The following is an 18,222-nucleotide window of genomic DNA, read 5'->3' on the forward strand; positions in this document are numbered from 1 at the left end:
ATTTGAAAAACTAAACATTGGATGCAACGGAGTTGATGAGGAAGCAGACCCTCCAATCTTCTTCCCAGAGCTCCTAATCACCTTGGAAAAGCAACTTGGGGTGTTCTCCACAAGCAGTGAAGAAACTGGGGTGTTCCATGTAATGGGAAGGAAAACAATTTATCAAACTTGTCTGGAAACAGTTTTTTCCAGTTCTAAAGAACCCGTAAAGAATAAATGGAAGGACTGCTTACCTGCAGGAGACTTCCTCACTGCAGTCTGGAATGCAATGTACAAATTTCCGACAGTCGGTAGAACAGGAGATCTAAACTGGAGACTAGCCCATCAGGCCCTCGCGACACAAACGCTGCTTCATAAGTTTAATTCTCTCGTGTCTAATGTATGTCCTTTCTGTAATGATGTAGAAACTATGCACCATGCATTCATTGAATGTAAGAGATTAACACCTCTCTTTCTGTTCCTTCAACAATTTTTTCAACAAATCAACCTTCCCTCCCCCCTCTCTGCCTTCCCTCCCCCTCTCTCTCCCTTTCTCTTTCTCCACTCCCCCTCCCATTCACACCACTGTCAGCGAAGTGACGTATTGTCTTCGCTAGTCTTTAATTATCCGTTATGAGTCGAAAACCGCTGTGGACTATTTTGGCCCAGGATAGTCATTTGTTTGTTTTTTGCAGTGGCCTGGAACATTGGCACAGCATGTCCATGGCATTTTACTCTCCCATGAATTTCACTGGAAGGGAAGAGTGCCATGCCCATTCCCGCCAAGGTCCCGAGCTTCATTTGTCGCATCTGCACCTGCATGCAGACATCAAAGCTTCTGTAGGACAATTTGAAAGTATCCTTTTATCTCATATAATTAAATAAAGAGTGGATGAGTAAAGAATCCATTAAATAAAGTGTACCGTAAACATCCCATGGTGAATCAGAATTGCAGAGTATTGTGATTGTCTGTTTGTTATAAAAGGGATTCTCAAGCAGTATGGTACCTATGCTACTGGAGTTATCCGAAAAGTATATTTTAAGTGAAATATTTATATCTCTCCTGTGCTGAATATATAAATTGCGTAAAATAAATCCTGTGCTAAATAAAAATAAGTCGAATCCTGTGCTGAATATATAAATTTGTTTATTCCACTCATTGTTTTGTTTTTGCATCTCAGCTAATGTTGAAACCCAGACATTCACTTTTAATGCCATTTTTCTACCGTTCCTACCCCCTCCCCCCTCCCTTTCAAATATTCCTCACGCCGTAGTTTTTCACGACAAGGAAAGTCCTGGCTCGGCCGTAGTGGTGCGGTTGTGGCAGGCATAGCAGACGGAGAGATTCCATCAATTGAGAATGTGTTCTTTGGCAGTGCTTATGTAAGACCTCTCTGTTCTCTTAAATATTTTATTTTCTTTTTTAACATTCGAGAAATGCAGTGTACCTCCATTCTAGGTGTTGCTTTGACATCCCACTCTGTTTTGACCGTTTTTTTGAACTCGCTTTGTTCATTTTTAATGATGTGCATCGAGTAGTTTAGCTTGTGCACACTGAACAACGAGCAAAGTATTGCCACAAAACTGTCATTAAAACCTTTGCTTTGTTGTGCAAGTCATGAAGTCGTGTAAAAGCCAACATTTTTTTTCCCAAGAGTCGCGGATCGGAGATTTCCAAAGCAAGTGTTCTGCACGCAAGGCAGCTCCACCGTGCATTGTCCATCACCTTACTGGATGCGTACCATGGACTGCAGCACTACTGGATCCAGTTGGCACAGGATGAGCCGAGCGTGGCTGTCGATTCAAAAGGTGAAGCCATCTGAATAAATAAATTGGTTGGAGGGGCGAGGGAGGGGGGGTAGGATTGAGCCATTGATTTTTATTGCCTCTGGCCTCCACCAAAGTTTTCCTCCACATTGCTTGATAAGTCAGGTTATTGTGTTGCTTCATCACATCTTGTATTGCCATTGTGTTTCACTGCATGCGCTCCATGCTGGTTGACCTGTAACTTCTGCCTAAGTGCCTCACAGTGCATTTGTTGGACTCTGGCTCAAAGTCAGCTGCCTTTATGTATTTTCCTGGTCGACATCTCACACCACCTTTAACTGGATTAGTGAACCCTCGAGTTAAACCTTGATCGAGCTCATCGAATTTGGAGCTTTAAAACCATTTTTGTCAACTAATAGTTGTGCAAGTTACTCATTTACTGTAAATACAGATGAACGTATAAAAATAGATATATGTACTCTGAATGGTCACTCAGTCAATTTGCTGTGCAGTATTTCTTTTCATTCATAATACCTTAAGTAATTGATCACAAAACCTTATATGTAAATGTCATTGTTAATCAGCAATGCAAAACAACAAAGTGATGGCAGCATGGTGACTTTCTTTACCTCTCTTGATTCCCTTTCATACTACCAAAAAGTTCATCTGTGGAATTTAAATCCGATATGAACCACAGTTTTTCTGAGTTCAAGTCCACAAATCTACGCTATGATGTGGTTATAATGGTCGATTTGTTTGTTCCTCATTTTCCCTTCTGATTTTTGACCGATCTTAACTAAACTTTGCCTGATTTGCCTTAACAAATGCAGTTAACTGTGAAAGTCTTCCAAAACTAAAGGATCTGGTTTGAAAAATGCACCTCGAGAAGTAGACAAACAAATTCAAATTCCATCGAGCTGCGCACACTTACGACTTCGATTTATATTGTTGTGGCAGACATGCAAATGTTGTTGGCAGTCTTAATGTTTCTTTTTTGCCTTTAATGTCAAAAGGTGTTTAACTTTACTAGCATTAGAGTGTGTCCAGAGACCCACATTGCTTGTGAAACATACCAGGGTAATGCTGAAGACATTTGAACGTTCACAAATTGAGCTGTTCACACCAAAACTATATCATAATTATCCTTTTATTATTTATGAGGTCACATGTTGTCCATTATAATATCTAACCAATGTAATGTCACACACGCTCTTCGTCTTTTTATTGGCAATTAAACCATGGTTTCATTGATGTATTTTATGAGCACTTCGCTCTCCTCTGTCCAATGAGGTGCTACAGAAATTGTGTGTCCATGGCATGACTCTTAACACCAGTCATGTGTGTGCTCGCTTTGCAAGCAGTGTTGAGCCAGGTGCAGGCTCTTTACGGATACTTGTCGAGCCACCGCCAAGCCTCGGGGCCTCAAGGACTGCGCAACAAGGGTACGTTGGGCCTACTTTATGCAAATATGTCGAAATTCTGGCACCATGCATTCAAAACAAATCTGTAAATTGGCATTTGTGCTTTGCTTCTCACAGTTTGGCCTCAGGGTGTTGGCCGAATTTTTTTTTTCTTTGGCCCTGATACTGTGCCTGTTTTACAGCACTTTGCCATTAGTTACTGTCATTACAAGCATGTTTGATATTGTCATCACCATGGTTACCATCATTGTGATCCATTGTGGTGACCTTATTTGCTGTTTTGTGCATTATTAGTTTGTTAATGATTGTGAAACAACTGACACATACCTTTAAAAAACATTCGTTGAATATGCCTTATTTGTGCATGACTCATAGGCCTGCTGAATGCAAAAGTAGGATAGTTTGTATAATACAGTTGTGTTGTTTGTACAGCACCGCAGGGTAGTTTGACAAATATCTTTGTCTACCAATATTACCCCAACCATTTCATCCATAACCCATTCCAGGTGAAGACATCTTCCAGGCTTTTTTTTGCTTTTTATTTTAAACATGTCCATTCAGTAAATTTTCTCACTGCTGAAGCTGAAATTTGACCCATCACACCTGTCATGACCACCTCTTATTAGCTATTAACATAATTCGATCTTCGTCATTAACTTCGTTTATCAATTTGCTTATCTTAGCATTTGCATAGCATTTGAGCTTTTAACAGTCTATAAATTTGTACATTTAACTCGTCCACAGACACGTTAATGAAAAATATACAAACGGGATATTGGAGGCACTCCATCCTTCACATGAATACATAAAAGCAGCTGTCACAACTGTATGTAAATTATGTCAAAGATTCCATGATATCTGTTGAAAAGAGGAGGCTATGTTGTGTTGGTACACTGATTAATTTTTCTTTGGTTTAGCATAATTAAAATAGCACTCTCTGTGGATGTGGCACAGGCATGAAGGGCCAAATGGCTGCCTGTGCCAGGTTCCCATATGTTACAATACATACATATGATAAATTTTACAAGACGATGAATAGAACTAGTCGTGCATACTGGAGGTAGAGATGTGCAGAAGTCCGGCCAATTCATCTCCCTTGCAGAGCAGTCATTCTGGGGACAAAGAAAAAGAGAAATGTGTCTGCGTGGGTTACTTGGCCGGTTGGCAGTTTAATCCCCCCCCCCCTTTCTTCGTGGACTCCCAGTGCCTTAGTCCTCCTTCCGGCTGCTGTGAACCTCATTTGAGTGCAACTGCTCTGCACTGCGTGCATAGCCCCCCCCCCCTTAAAAATGGCACCTACTTATACCCTTAAAATGATTCAACTACCCTTAAAAATGGCAACTGCTTCTACTCCTCTCCGGCCTCGCGCTTCAAGGTTTTCCATACCCCCCCCCCCCATTAAAATGGCACCTGCTTATACCCTTAAAATGGTTCAACTACGCTTAAAAATGGCAACTGCTTCTACTCCTGTCTGGCCTCACACTTCAAGGTTTTTGAGCACTTTAAAAGAAACATAAAGGACAGACAACAGAGGAAAATAACATATAGCATATCCAGAGGTTTGGAGGGAACCAGAAACAAACAAGGATTGCAGGGAGACTAATGTCTGTCTTCACATAAAAGCACGCATACCTAACATATGAATTAATGACGTGATGCTTATTCTAAACAAATTGTAACAAATAACTAATGTTATACCAAACAGCTTTACCCCACTGGGGCCATTCCCACAACAGCACCTGTATATACCATAAATAATGGTACAGAATGTAAATAAACACTGCCTGAATCCACTTCAGTGCAGTGGTGCTCACACTCAACTGATTTGCATTCACTTAGAGGCATTTAAATGTAAAATGAACAAGTCTGGAGACTGCGATGGTTCACGAGCAATGTACACAATTCGCCTTTTTTTATTTTTTGACCTTTGAGGGGACGCCATGGGCAAACTGGTGGGAATCGGGAAAAATGTAAATGATGAAAGTTGTCGTACTCGAAGAGCACTACTTGCATACCAACTTTCATTTGAAACAGTTGAAAAACCCGAGGAGCTCGATGCCCAATTTATTGATTTTTTTTTTTAAACATTTTCTAAGTTCGTGACCTTGTGACCTTGACCTTGGGACAAAAATGAAAAATCGAGCTCTGTGGGGCTATGCAGGTGCCATTGGGCTAACAAAATACCACAACCCCTGCCAGATTCGACACACCCCCTCAGAGAAGATGCAACTTGAAACCGGCTATCCCCTAAAAACACATGTTTTTTGGGCGTGGCTCCGCCCATAATGGGCGCAGCATGCCCATTCTCCGGAAAACACAACTAGATCATGATACAAACCTCGCACCCTAATTTTATCAAGATCGGATCAAAACCCACGGAGCTATGCTCGCGACAGACAAACAGACACACACCCATCACGAATATAGTGGTCACTTACTGACTCATGAACCAACATTCAATTTTACACTTTAAATCACATGATGTAACATATTGTTTAAAATTTGAAGAATAATAAGAAGGTGATGTTTGACTTTGCGTTGTCCTTGTTCCGAATTATGTGGCGATACAAATTAACAGAAAAAAACGATTAACAAGCCGAGAGGCGACGATGGTTCGCGGGCATTATTAAACAATGCCACGATTGGTACAATTGAGTTAGTGGAAGCTTTTGACGAAGCCCTACTGTAAAAACCTATCTCTTCCATCAAAATTGACCAAATAAAATCGGATTTTTTATATGTTGTACTTATGGACATTACGCACAGCTTCTAAGAAATGAAATTGCGAGAAAAAAAAACCAAAAAGTTCAAGTAGGCGTGGCTCCGCCCACAAGGGGTGTGGGACGCCCCTCATACAAAAAGACACAATTAGACCATGATATCTAGCTTGTGTCCAAGTTTCATCAAGATTGCATCAAACGTCACAGAGCTATGCTCTGGAGAGAGTCACAAACAGACAGACAAGCCGGTAGGCGGACATGGGTAGTCGACAACCCAATAGGACCTGACACGATGGGCCCGTTCGATGTGGAATGACCTGAGGATTAAGCATAAGAAAATTCATGATTCTAGCTTCAAGGGTTAATGCTGCAGATTGTTTTTTCGTTAAAATACCCCCACATTTCGAGGTTTTTTGGCCGTTGCTAGGCAACGGAGGGGTCCATGGCAACGGTTCTTTCTCACACATAACTAGGACATACCATGAACCTACCATACCAGTTTCATGTATATGTGACTCATAGTCTCTGAGATATAACGAACTTCGTTTTTTTTTATTGTTTTCGACCAGGGTTCATTCAAAGTCTATCTTCTAAGACAGTTTTCATAGGATCCGGCTGGAAATTTTTGACAATATGGCTGAATGTACTGCCCACAGTTGCTCGTGGCCCAGTTTTTGATTTTCGAAAAAAATATTTTTTTAATGATTTTTCAAAAATTTCAAAGTCCCGTTGATGGGCAACGGTGGTGTCAATAGCAACGGTTCTCATTGCACACAACTAGGTCATGGTATGAACCTACCAACCAAGTTTCATCGAAATCGCCATTGTATTGACGGAGCACTGGACCGAACAGAGGGACAGACAGACAAACTTATCGATAGAAATACTGATAATAAGGGTAGAACAAATTTCCCAAAAAAAAATTTTTGAAATTTTTTTTTTCGACAACATCGACTACCCAACAGATGGACAGAGAGACACACAGACACAACGAAAATAGTGGTCACTGCTGGCGCCCGCGAACCAATAACATTGCACTGATGGTGAATATGATTATATGCTATGAAGCAGTTTTATTGTTTTGTTCAATTTTATGCTGGCATACCTTCGATTCACTCTTGATTTAATTGCTTATTATTTCTGTTGAGGCTAGATGCTTGCTGTAAATAGAGGGTAAAGTAAAATGTGATTATGGCAAACCAGGAGGAATGGGTGAAGATAATGTGATGAGGCCAGCAGACGTAACTAGAAACATGGTGATGTTCGGAACTATAGAGTTGGGGTGGCCATTCATTTTGGCTGGCTTGCTGTCTGGGTTTAAGGTATCTCTGCATCCATGATAAGGCATTGTTTATGGGGAGGACATAAGATCTCGGTGTAAAGGCCAGATCTCACATCTAAATCGGTTTGAGTCTTCTATGGATGAAGCACACAACCAAGCTCTTAGGGTTGCTTGCTACCAATGGCCATGATTCCATCTTCATATATTCTAATGACTCCTTGTGTTATGCAGACAAATGCAAAGTGAACAGTGTACTGGATGACATCTGTACTCGACTAGAGGTATGATGCTTCGAGTTTTATAATTTTCTTTTTGCCAGTTTTTCAGCAATAATTATTCCTCCGTTTTTTTTTGTTTTTTTTTGCCTTTCTTAAATCATATTACTTGTGTAAAGACAAAGCAATTTCGATTTAATTTAATAAGTGGGTGAATTTTGGATAGATTAATGTAGGGAAAGGCATGGGTGGGGGAGTCATACTTTTTTGCAACACGTTCGAGCTCAGGAAGGGCATATGATTTAATAGATCGTAGCATAGAGTCCACCAGTGTCAAGAATCCTACAGGAGGGATGCAGCGCCATTCTTCCACGAGAAAGTCAATCAATTTGCACCTGTTTGGAGGTGGAAAATTCTGTCTCAGGCGTCATTTCAGAACATCCCATTAATGCTCGATTGAGTGGATAAGACCATGATATATGGATAACATCAGTGTCGTGCTCATATAACCATTGAGCAGCCAAACGTGCTCTGTGGATGGGGATATTGTGGGGGGGGGGGGTCTCCTCTTGCAGCCATGCTCACCATAATTATAGGCAACCAGGCCTGTGCAGCATTTTTATAAATGATCCTAATATAAGCATGCTGGGATGTCATTTGCTTAATTAACACATGGGCCACACCTGTGTGGAAGCCGTTGCTTGGTTTCCCTCATTTACCCAGATGTTTCCATTTTTTTGTCCAATACTTGTTGGTCATGGTCTAATCTAAATCATTTTTACTGGTAATTGTTAATTACATATTAACCTCCACAAGGAATGGGTATAGTTGCACAGCATAATCAAGTGCTAAAAAGGGATGGTAGCTGTTTCAGGTTTTACAACTCACCACAATGATGAATAACCTTCTCTTCGCTCTCGCTTTTTAGTTCATAGGTCTCGCATCATTCCAAATCAGTCTTAAGAATCGCAATGCCTTTTCTTGACAGGCCATGTCTCGGTCAGAGGAGCTACTCGAGCAAATCAGCACCGACCTGGCACAACTCTGCTCACTGCTGCTCACACTCTGGGCTGCCTTTCTGGAGAGAGTCACCCTTTGTCCATTTGTCACAACGCACCTCACCCAGCAGCACCATACAGCCAGGGTGTGTACGGCACCATACTCATACACGACTCTGCTTGCACCATTATTCATTGAGCAATTTTATTAAGCCTCACCCCCCTGTAGGATAGGGGAAGGCTGAAAGCTGTTGTTGGGTTTGTTTCTACAATTGGTGCCCCCAATTTTACATGGTACCACAGAGTTTCTTAGACCCTGAGGAGTATTAAGCTATCATTCAGAAAAAACAAAAAAAATTCTTCCTGCATTCCCAACACTCACAATTTCCGAACTGTATCTTGGAGTCGGCTGGGACTTTCAGAATCATATTTTGCATCAATGTGAGTAGAAGGTATGCAGGGTTGGCATAATGTTTGACCTTGACCTAATTTTAAGGTAATGACAATTTTAGATATGTTAACATTTTTCACCATAACTCGACTAAAGTTTGTCCAATCATAACGAAATTGCCCTCTCTGGACAGCCTAGAATAAGTCGAATTTATGCTTAATTTATATCATACCCCTGTGGGTTCAACGTTAAGGTCGAATGGCTGTCCAGAAAAATATATTTTTGTCATCGCTGAATTTTGACAATGCAGAATCTCAAAGACCACTTGGCTTTCCAAGATGGTCTTGCATTATAATAGTGGATCCGCACTGAACTTGTGCACCTGATATTTCATTCTTATCCTTGACATACTTTTTTCAGATTGTGACCTAATTAACAAAAAACACCTTTTTGATCATAACTTGAATAATATTTCTCCTATTTTCATGATGTTAAGTTTTATAGATGGATTGTACATGAGGACACATTTTCGTAATTCACACTCTATCCCTAAATGTTGAACGTCAAGGTCATATGGTGGTCCAAAACAATATGGCCATCATTGGATCATGGCCAGGGATAAGTCACGGGTGATCGCCAAGGGGTAAGCCGCCACCGTTCAGGGGAGGCTTAGCCTTGGCAATCACTTTGTGATTGCAGAAAACTGGTTTACTATTACTGTTTTCTTCATTCAAACTTCATTCTTATGATTCAGTAAAATCTCAGTGTCTAATTCAATGACATTCTTTTTGTTGTTTTTTTTTTTTTTTCTTTCATATTTTATCATGAGCTTTCTGTTTTTTGGCCTCCTATCTCTTTCAGGACATTTCTAAATCAGTAGTTCTTATTTTTTCAGTTTTTACCCTCGCCAGAGGAGAGGGTATTGCACTTGGGTCCATTTGTTTGTCTGTCTGTCTGTCCGCAAAAAACTTTCGTGTTTTTCTCTGCAACCGCTTGTCGCATTGAGATGAATTTTTCACCATTCATGACTACTCATGTCGGATGTTTTAATAATAATTATGATGTCATAGGTCACGTAGTGTGGCAGCCATATTAAAAAAAACTTTGGACCTCTATCTCTGAAACCACACCAAGGGAAAAATAGCCCATGGTAAGTATTCCTCGGGAATGAGTGTGATTATTATTTTTTTTTAATGACGTCATAGGTGCTCTCATTATGACATCATAATTGAATATGTAGAACGCCAAATCTGATCAGTATGAAAATTTTTGAGGGTCATCTAAGGATAAAATGGTGCACAGAAGAAAAACAAATTCATGACGTCATCGGTTACGTGATTCAGTAGCCATATTGTTTTTTTATCATTAAAAAAAAATCTTCTCTGAAGTGGCTGAACAGATCAAGGCGAAACTTTACACATGACCGCCTGTCCATGAGGAACAAAAGGTTCACACATGATATTGTCGCGAGGGTTGGCGGCCCAGGGTTAATCCCCCGACCCAATTTGTGGTGACGGGCGGTTAACACCGCCAGCCCCCGGACGGCTAAACTTCTCCCTTGGTTGCCTACAGCCAAAATCTCGGAGATTATCACGCGCGCGGGAAACTGGAAGAGGGACGGAGGAGCACAGCACAAAAATGGATGCACAGGGCGGTGGGGGAGGGGGATTATAATCAAAACCAACAACAAATGCACGGCTTCAGTTTCTTAAAATGAACACATTTAATGAAAATAGACAAATATTTACAAAGGGCAATAATCAAAAGGTAATGATAACGTAAAGTAAATAAAAGTCGAAGTCGAGGTGCCTCTACACACAGACTTGAATACACACAAAGGGAAATGAAAGAAAAGAAAACCCTTCCTTTATTCTTGTCCTAAGCTTGGCCCAGAGCTGGTCTTTGTGGAACTTGGAATCAAGGAACTTTCACCAGCACCTGCAGACACACGCAAAATGGCACCAAGTCACTTCTCTTGTATCAGGGCAAACATACGCCAGGCAATCCGTGAGCGGCACTCAACACCAAGGCGCAGACCTTTGCAGCTGCTCCCTGCGTCGATCGTCCTCGCTGACCCGCTATTTGACATACACGAGGCTCGGGGTCTGTTCCTCACGGTCCAACCAAGAGCCAAGGCCAGCGTTTTGCTTCACCATGCGAGCCAAATCGCCTCAACACGAATACAAGAATAGTGCCGTCCTCTTTGTGCGTCAAAATTAAGCCAGCTGTAAAGCCCTGTTCTTACAGGCCATCTCCTAACTACGTTCTTTCTCGAACACGTGCGTCCTTCACTCCACACTCGATCTCTCTTCTGAAATCAACTCTGCCTCATGCATGCACTCTCCCTGAACTCCACTCTCCTCTTGCATGTGCTCTCCCTGAATTATACTCTCCTCTAATGAGCAACCAACCCTTCTTCTTCGACGTCACGCCTGCCCATCGTTTCCTCCAGGGCGTGGTACTCGCGCGAAACCCGGGAAGGCGGGGCTTCTGCCTGCTCGGCACGTTTGCTTGTAGTTGTTTTGGGACGCGTTTCCCAACCTTTTATTGCCGATCTTGAAATATAAAAACGTAGGGAAAAGTCACAGAGGGGCGATTTACATACTGGGGAAACTTCACCACACCACCCCCTTGTCGTGATACGTACCACTTAAGCTCACAGTTTCCCGACTTAATTACATTGAGATGCCTCCTTCGCGTCCACGGACCAAACAACTCAATTCAATCCTAAATTCCCTATTAAATTCCTCCACACACAACCGTAACAATATCATAGGTCACATGATTTGGCAGCCATATTGCATTTACCCTAAAACCTATAAAAATACACCACTCAAAAGAAGTCCTGATGAGGGTCTGTAATCTCTGATTGTTCTTGTTCTTGTTTTTGTGTGTGTGTGTGTGTGTGTGTGTGTGTATGTGTGTATGTGTGTATGTGTGTATGTGTGTATGTGTGTATGTGTGTATGTGTGTGTGTGTGTGTGTGTGTATGTGTGTATGTGTGTATGTGTGTATGTGTGTATGTGTGTATGTGTGTATGTGTGTGTGTGTGTTTTTTGGAACAATCAATAGAATCCAGGTGTGTATGCATTCGTTTGTTGGTGTAATTCACACTTGAGGCATTTGTCCGTATGTAGTTTTCCTTCATAGACATTTTAAATACAAGGGTATAAGCCCATGGAAGATCCAAGTGATGCAAGGGCAATGACGATCATCTGTCTTTGTTCCTCTGCAGTTGGAGGCAGTATATTTTCGGTTTGTCTGTCCTGACTGTTTTCCATTACCACGAGAACTTGTTAACAGCTGAAGGGACTTTGACCAAACTCTCTACAAGAATATAGTATGATACAAAGATTAAATTTTGGGTTTAGACGGTCAAAGATCTATGGTCATATGACCATTATTTGAAAATCTTTGTCACCGCAATAACTTGTGAACCACTGAAGGATTACAACCAAACTTGACACAGGTATGGCCTATAGTACAAAATTAACATGAACTGATTCAACTTTGGGTGCAAACGGGTCAAAGGTCATGCACCCTTTGAAAATCATAGTGCAGACCATAACTCAAGTTTGAAGCATGTGATGTTCTCTCTCTTCTACTCATCTCTTTTCTCTCACTCTCTCTGTCACGTTGCCTTAAATTTTTCATGCGACCTTTCTTTGAATTCAAACATAACAGTGGGTTGATATCTAACATGGACAGAGGAATATCCTTTGACGCATTCACGTGAAATTATATTTTTAGTTTCCATTCAAAACAGTTCTCCCCCCCCTCCCCCCTCCCTGCTCAGGTTCGGAGGTTTGCTGAGGCCTTTTTCATCATTGAACACCCACGCAGTACAGCAGTGACTTATGATGAGAATCAGTAAGCCTTATACTTGCCAGCACAATTGCAAGATCATGGTAAAGACAGGGACCCTGCCAAGCTTTGAGAGTACAACTGTACAATAGTCCAATGTTGTTCTTTGTCATGTCGTGCCTAATTAACTCTCTTGTGATGTAGCTTTTGTTACTTTTTATCGTGTTGTTCGTGGTTTTCAATAATTATCAATCTGTCTGCCTTTTTAAGTGAGATTTTGCTTTGTGCTGTTGAGATTCACATTGCCACAGCGATCACATTCCTTTGGAAGTTTTTTTTTTTTTTTTTTTTTTTTTTAACCAAAGAAACTTTTTTGCTGATCAATGCGACCTATTGAAGGTCAATAACTTGCTGCTGTTAAAGCACGAGATGCACACTTGTGGCTTCATTTCGCAACCATTACCCTTGTTACCAGGTCAATGGAGCATGCAGGTGCAGCGGCAGTTGTGCGCGGATCCCGGTACCTGGCGTGCTTACCGCCACTTGGTCTCGAGTGTCCCGAGTTGGATGGGGATGCCTCCTCATTACCGATAATCTTTGAAGATCGTTATCTTGAGGATTCGCCTCAAAACATTGGCACTGACAATGTATTGGCAGGAAATGGTGTGAAAGGTGAGGCACCATTTTCTATCTCAGTTTGTCTGGAGTGACATCCAAACTTTCTGCACAACATGTATCATTTATTTCTGAGCTCAACAAGCAAATGTCATCTAATTTGTGATTTGGCAATGTAAAATACACCCAAAGGCTTGACTTGGACAGTTCTTGTTGGATAAAGTGCTTGTGGAATTTAAACAGCCCAGGAATGTCAATAACCTATCAAAGTTCAAAAGGTTGCTATAGGTTCAGCTTATCCAGACAGACATCAAGTGGTTTCACGAGGAGCATAGAATGCTCACTTAGAATGGCTATGGAAGGATGTTACATCGTTGTTATCTTCAATATGTATGAGTGGTCATGTTGCACTTTTATGAACATGAGCTTTTTCTTTTTTAATGCATGGAAACTGACCTTGCATTCCAACTTACGTATTGTTTAAAGCTTGCTCCATTTAATTGGATATTTTGTATGATATGAAGTTTATCTTGGCACTGGTGTGTTGTGGTTGCAGGTCGGACAGTAGACTGCTTTTCAGGAAAGCTGCCTGTTCAGTTGTGCAGGGAATCCAGTAGACAAACAGAAGATCGTGCTTGTTACAAGGCGGGCCTTGCATATGAGCGGTGCTCATCAGACCATCCCATGAAGATAACCAGTGGCCGGTTAGGACTGAGTTCTCCAAGTAAGTGTGGCGGTGAGCCGGCCGGCTCTAAGGATTCAGTCACGCTCACTGGATTCCGAGCAATGCCAGGTGGGAATGGTCGTGCAGGCATGGATGTTTTCAGCGAGGTACCGCCACCTCATTTTAAACGAGGCTTTCGCGAACGTTGTGCAACACTTCCTACTTCAGTTTGTCTAGCCAAGCCAGACCTACTGCAACTAAAAAAACGACTATCAGCAGTGGGCTCCACAAATGTGGAACAAGTACGAGTTCAATATGGCAGAGGTGAAGAAGAAAAAGGAAGCCTGGGTGCAGATTCTGCTGGAAGCTCAGAAGCATCATCTCAGGGTAATCCTTTTAATGTACATCATTATGGTTCACGATTGGATGTGAGTGTTTCACCTGCGCTTCTACGCTCCATGTTTACACATGACTTTGGAAGCACAAAATGCATACGAATGACCAATAACTGCAAAGCAATGTCAGAAGTCAATCTGTCAAACCTTATTGCATCTCAAGTGATGTCTCCTACAACCCAGGATAAGGTTACCTGTGGTGCTGCTGTCCTTCAGAGGCTTGGTGGTCCACAACGAGCTTTAAAAAATTCTACTGGTATTGATTTGTATCATGGAATACCTGGGTGGAGGTTTCAGGTTGGTGAGGCAGTGACATTGCCAAACTTGGACCCTGTGCCAGAGCCATGGTCACCGGATTCACGACGAGATGCGATCCGTCCCTATTTTGATCAAAACAGGGAGTCTCTTCCTGTGAGTCCCTCTCATATATTCTCTCCTGATTCGGGTGTTGAGAGTGAGACCGGCCCACTTGTACCTCACCAGGCTCCATCCAGCATGGGAGTTTCTCTTCAACAGTCAGCAGCAGATGGTGTAGAAAACATGAGCTTCCTCAGCAGCAATGGAATGCCTTCTTCCCTCACTTCTATCAGCTCACTACCCTCCGATGATGGAAGTCTGCTTGGCACTACGACTGTGTCACCACAGACTACCATCATGTCAGCTTCAGCCTTTGGTCGAGGTACCAGGCTGAAAGCCTTTGTATCTGAGATGGTGCTCAATCGGCGTGACGCACAGGAGTCGTGCAATCGAGCTCCATTCTTAACTTTGTGCCCTCGCTGTCGTTGCAGTTTGGCTAATGGTGAGCTCTCAAATGGACTCAAAATATCAGGGAATGGACACAGAAGTTGGGAGGAACTGCAGCTGAGTGATGATGTTCAGGAAAGCAACACAATAAGGTTCCCAGATGTACGTCAACTCGGTCATGAGGTGACTGTTTGTTCTGCCAATACTGAGGTACGTATACCAACCTGGCAGTGTCAAGCTTGTGACATGGTGCTTAAAAGTGAACAGAATGTCATTGGCTTTTTGCCTTGGCACAGTGAAGAGGAAGTCTCACCATTTTTCACTGAGGAGAGTGCTGATGCAATTTTGGGCAGCAGTGAGAACTCTGACAGCGATGGGGATCACCTTGACATGATTCAGAATGGCTTCCACGAGGAGAGTGTTGGTGAATTTTTGCTGGAAGTAGACAATGAGGGTGATCTCTCTGATCAAGCAACTCGTCCAACCAGCTTGCGGTTAGCGCCCTATGGCGTTGGGTGCACTCCGACATGCTTGGCATTTTCGGCTGCACGTGGACCTTCTCCAACAAACACTGTTGCCTCAAAGAGTCTGTTTGGAGCAGCTGGTGCATCCTCCAGTGTTCCCATCACAAGCCAACCAATGAGTTCTACCAGCAAGGATCAAAGTTCACCAAAAGGTCAAGTGCAGGGAGAGGATGAAGACACCCAGTCTGTGAGGTATGACATACGTTGGGAACCACGGATAGGCTCATGAGCTCTTTCTCTCTTCTCCTTCTCTTTCTCTTTCTCCTTCTCTTTCTCCTTCTCCTTCTCTTTCTCCTTCTCTTTCTCCTTCTCTTTCTCCTTCTCTTTCTCCTTCTCTTTCTCCTTCTCTTTCTCCTTCTCTTTCTCCTTCTCTTTCTCCTTCTCTTTCTCCTTCTCTTTCTCCTTCTCTTTCTCCTTCTCTTTCTCCTTCTCTTTCTCCTTCTCTTTCTCCTTCTCTTTCTCCTTCTCTTTCTCCTTCTCTTTCTCCTTCTCTTTCTCCTTCTCTTTCTCCTTCTCTTTCTCCTTCTCTTTCTCCTTCTCTTTCTCCTTCTCTTTCTCCTTCTCTTTCTCCTTCTCTTTCTCCTTCTCTTTCTCCTTCTCTTTCTCCTTCTCCTTCCCCTTCTCTTTCTCATCTGATGCATTGTTAAGGAAAAGACATCAGACCAATCATTAACTCAAATATACAATTATGGTTGTTCCAGAATCTGGACCCTTGGACTTGGGTTGTTTACAAAATTTCTAGAACCCCTTGTCTGCTACCCACCTCCCTTTCCCCATATGCTTTTCCAATATGATTATAGACACTCGACAATTACCTATAAATGTTATAACTATAACTACATGTCACTCTTGGTCTTTCGTACACAAAGATGCAGTTGCTTTAAGATTATCCAATGGAGTGAAGCATTGACAACCTCACATTATACAAAAGTCCCGACTGTGTTCTTTGCGCGTGTCAGCTTTGTGGCAGCACGCGCCGAACTGCTACAACAGAGCGCTGTGCAAGGAGTACTGTTTAGTAAATTTCCCTTTCTGGCCTCGTCGACACCATACTTCTTACCGACTGAAGCTGACAGCCCTGATGACGATTCCGAAGGCATCCACCTGGTGGTCTGCGTTCATGGGCTGGACGGTAAGATACCTCATTACCGGATTTGCGAGGAAACACTTTGTATACAGCATGCGATGGAATGGCCGTTCATTGGATTTCCTTGCTGTGGCATTTTTGTGCCAGTTTTCATAAGAACAGAATGAAACCTTCAGTTTCGCCTCAGTTTCAAATGAGCGAGTTTTTTGGGGGCAGGGGGGCGGTTATTTCAGGTGTAAGGATTTGTAAGAGTACAAGTCTGGAGAGGGCGATGGTTCACGAGCAATGTATACGGTTCGCCTTTTTTATTTTTTGACCTGCGATGGGACGCCACGGGCAAACTGGCGGGAATCGGGAAAACGTAAGTGATGAAAGTTGTGGTAATCGAAGAGCACTACAAATCGACCACGATTGTGAAATCCTAAACGTAGTTCGCCTTTTTTATTTTTTTTATGGCGGGAATCGGGAAAAACGTAAATGATGAAAGTTGTAGTACTCGAAGAGCACTACTTGCATACCAACTTTCATTCGAAACAGTTGAAAACCCTAGGAGCTCGATGCCCAATTTATTGATTTTTTTTTGACATTTTCTAAGTTCGTGACCTTGTGACCTTGACCTTGGGACGAAAATGAAAAATCAAGCTCCGTGGGGCTATGCAGGTGCCATTGGGCTAACCAAATACCGTAACTCCTGCCAGATTCGACAAACCCCCTCGGAGAAGATGTAACTTGAAACTGGCTACCCCCTAAAAACACGTTTTTTGGGCGTGGCTCCGCCCATAATGGACGCAGCATGCCCATTCTCAGGAAAACACTACATCATGATATAAACCTCCCACCCAAATTTTATCAAGATAGGATCAAAACCCACGGAGCTATGCTCGGGACAGACAGACAGACAGACAGACAGACAGACAGACAGACAGACACACCCATAACAAATATAGTGTTCACTTACTGACTCGTGAACCAATAAATCATCCACCTCAGTGAGTCATAAATGGTTTTTGAACCTCAAATTTTCACTACGTGTGACGGGGGATATTTGAGATTGATTGTTTTTAACTATAAATTTCAATTTATTTGGTCGAGGCTGAGCAAAACGAGATTGAAGCACCCCACTACTTATGCCGACAGAAAACTGATTTTTTTGAAACACCGCCATATTTTCCATCCGATCATCATGCAACTTTGTTTAAAAAAAAAATGTCCAGAGGTGGGCACTCCCATGTCGAAAGTTTTAGCTCAATCACTCAAGCAGTTGTGGAGAAAACAAACTTAAAAGCAAATATACGTGAAAAAAATGAGGGTGGAAGAAAAAAGTGAGGGCCCTGGCTGACGTTTCATAACATGGTTAAGGATGGTTGTGGATACCTAATTACTCGTTATAATTATTCTGTCAGACCCCACTATTCATGGGGGATACGCTCCTGAAAAATGCTGCGAATGTTGGGACATTCTTAAAAATATATATATATATATATATATATATATATATATATATATATATATATATATATATATACATATATATATATAATTTTTTTTTTTTTTAACAACATGGTCTAGGCTTGTGGAGGTATGATTACACAACATAACAAAGGGAACAGTAGGAG

At 42.1% G+C, this 18,222-nt stretch overlaps 1 protein-coding gene across 8 annotated transcripts in view; it reads left to right on the forward strand.

The window, feature by feature from the left end:
* The window catches only part of LOC147017248 (protein FAM135A-like), a 105,074-nt gene that overhangs the window by 68,009 nt on the left and 18,843 nt on the right, over positions 1 to 18,222 (forward strand). For 4 of the 8 annotated variants that reach the window (XM_085846702.1, XM_085846705.1, XM_085846701.1 and 1 more), the window contains 9 exons: positions 1,254 to 1,362; positions 1,635 to 1,788; positions 3,108 to 3,188; positions 7,401 to 7,450; positions 8,373 to 8,528; positions 12,570 to 12,643; positions 13,053 to 13,249; positions 13,749 to 15,711; positions 16,479 to 16,651. In XM_085846702.1, coding sequence (XP_085702828.1) covers positions 1,254 to 1,362; positions 1,635 to 1,788; positions 3,108 to 3,188; positions 7,401 to 7,450; positions 8,373 to 8,528; positions 12,570 to 12,643; positions 13,053 to 13,249; positions 13,749 to 15,711; positions 16,479 to 16,651 — 2,957 coding nt within the window. Of the gene's footprint in view, positions 1 to 674; positions 820 to 1,253; positions 1,363 to 1,634; positions 1,789 to 3,107; positions 3,189 to 7,400; positions 7,451 to 8,372; positions 8,529 to 12,569; positions 12,644 to 13,052; positions 13,250 to 13,748; positions 15,712 to 16,478; positions 16,652 to 18,222 lie in introns of those variants that run through there. The other 4 variants (XM_085846708.1, XM_085846707.1, XM_085846706.1 and 1 more) reach the window with 3 other exon arrangements.

This window comes from Eptatretus burgeri, chromosome 11 (genome assembly GCF_056783735.1).
Source record: "Eptatretus burgeri isolate ZD-2024b chromosome 11, Ebu_testis_v1, whole genome shotgun sequence".
Taxonomy (NCBI): domain Eukaryota; kingdom Metazoa; phylum Chordata; class Myxini; order Myxiniformes; family Myxinidae; genus Eptatretus; species Eptatretus burgeri.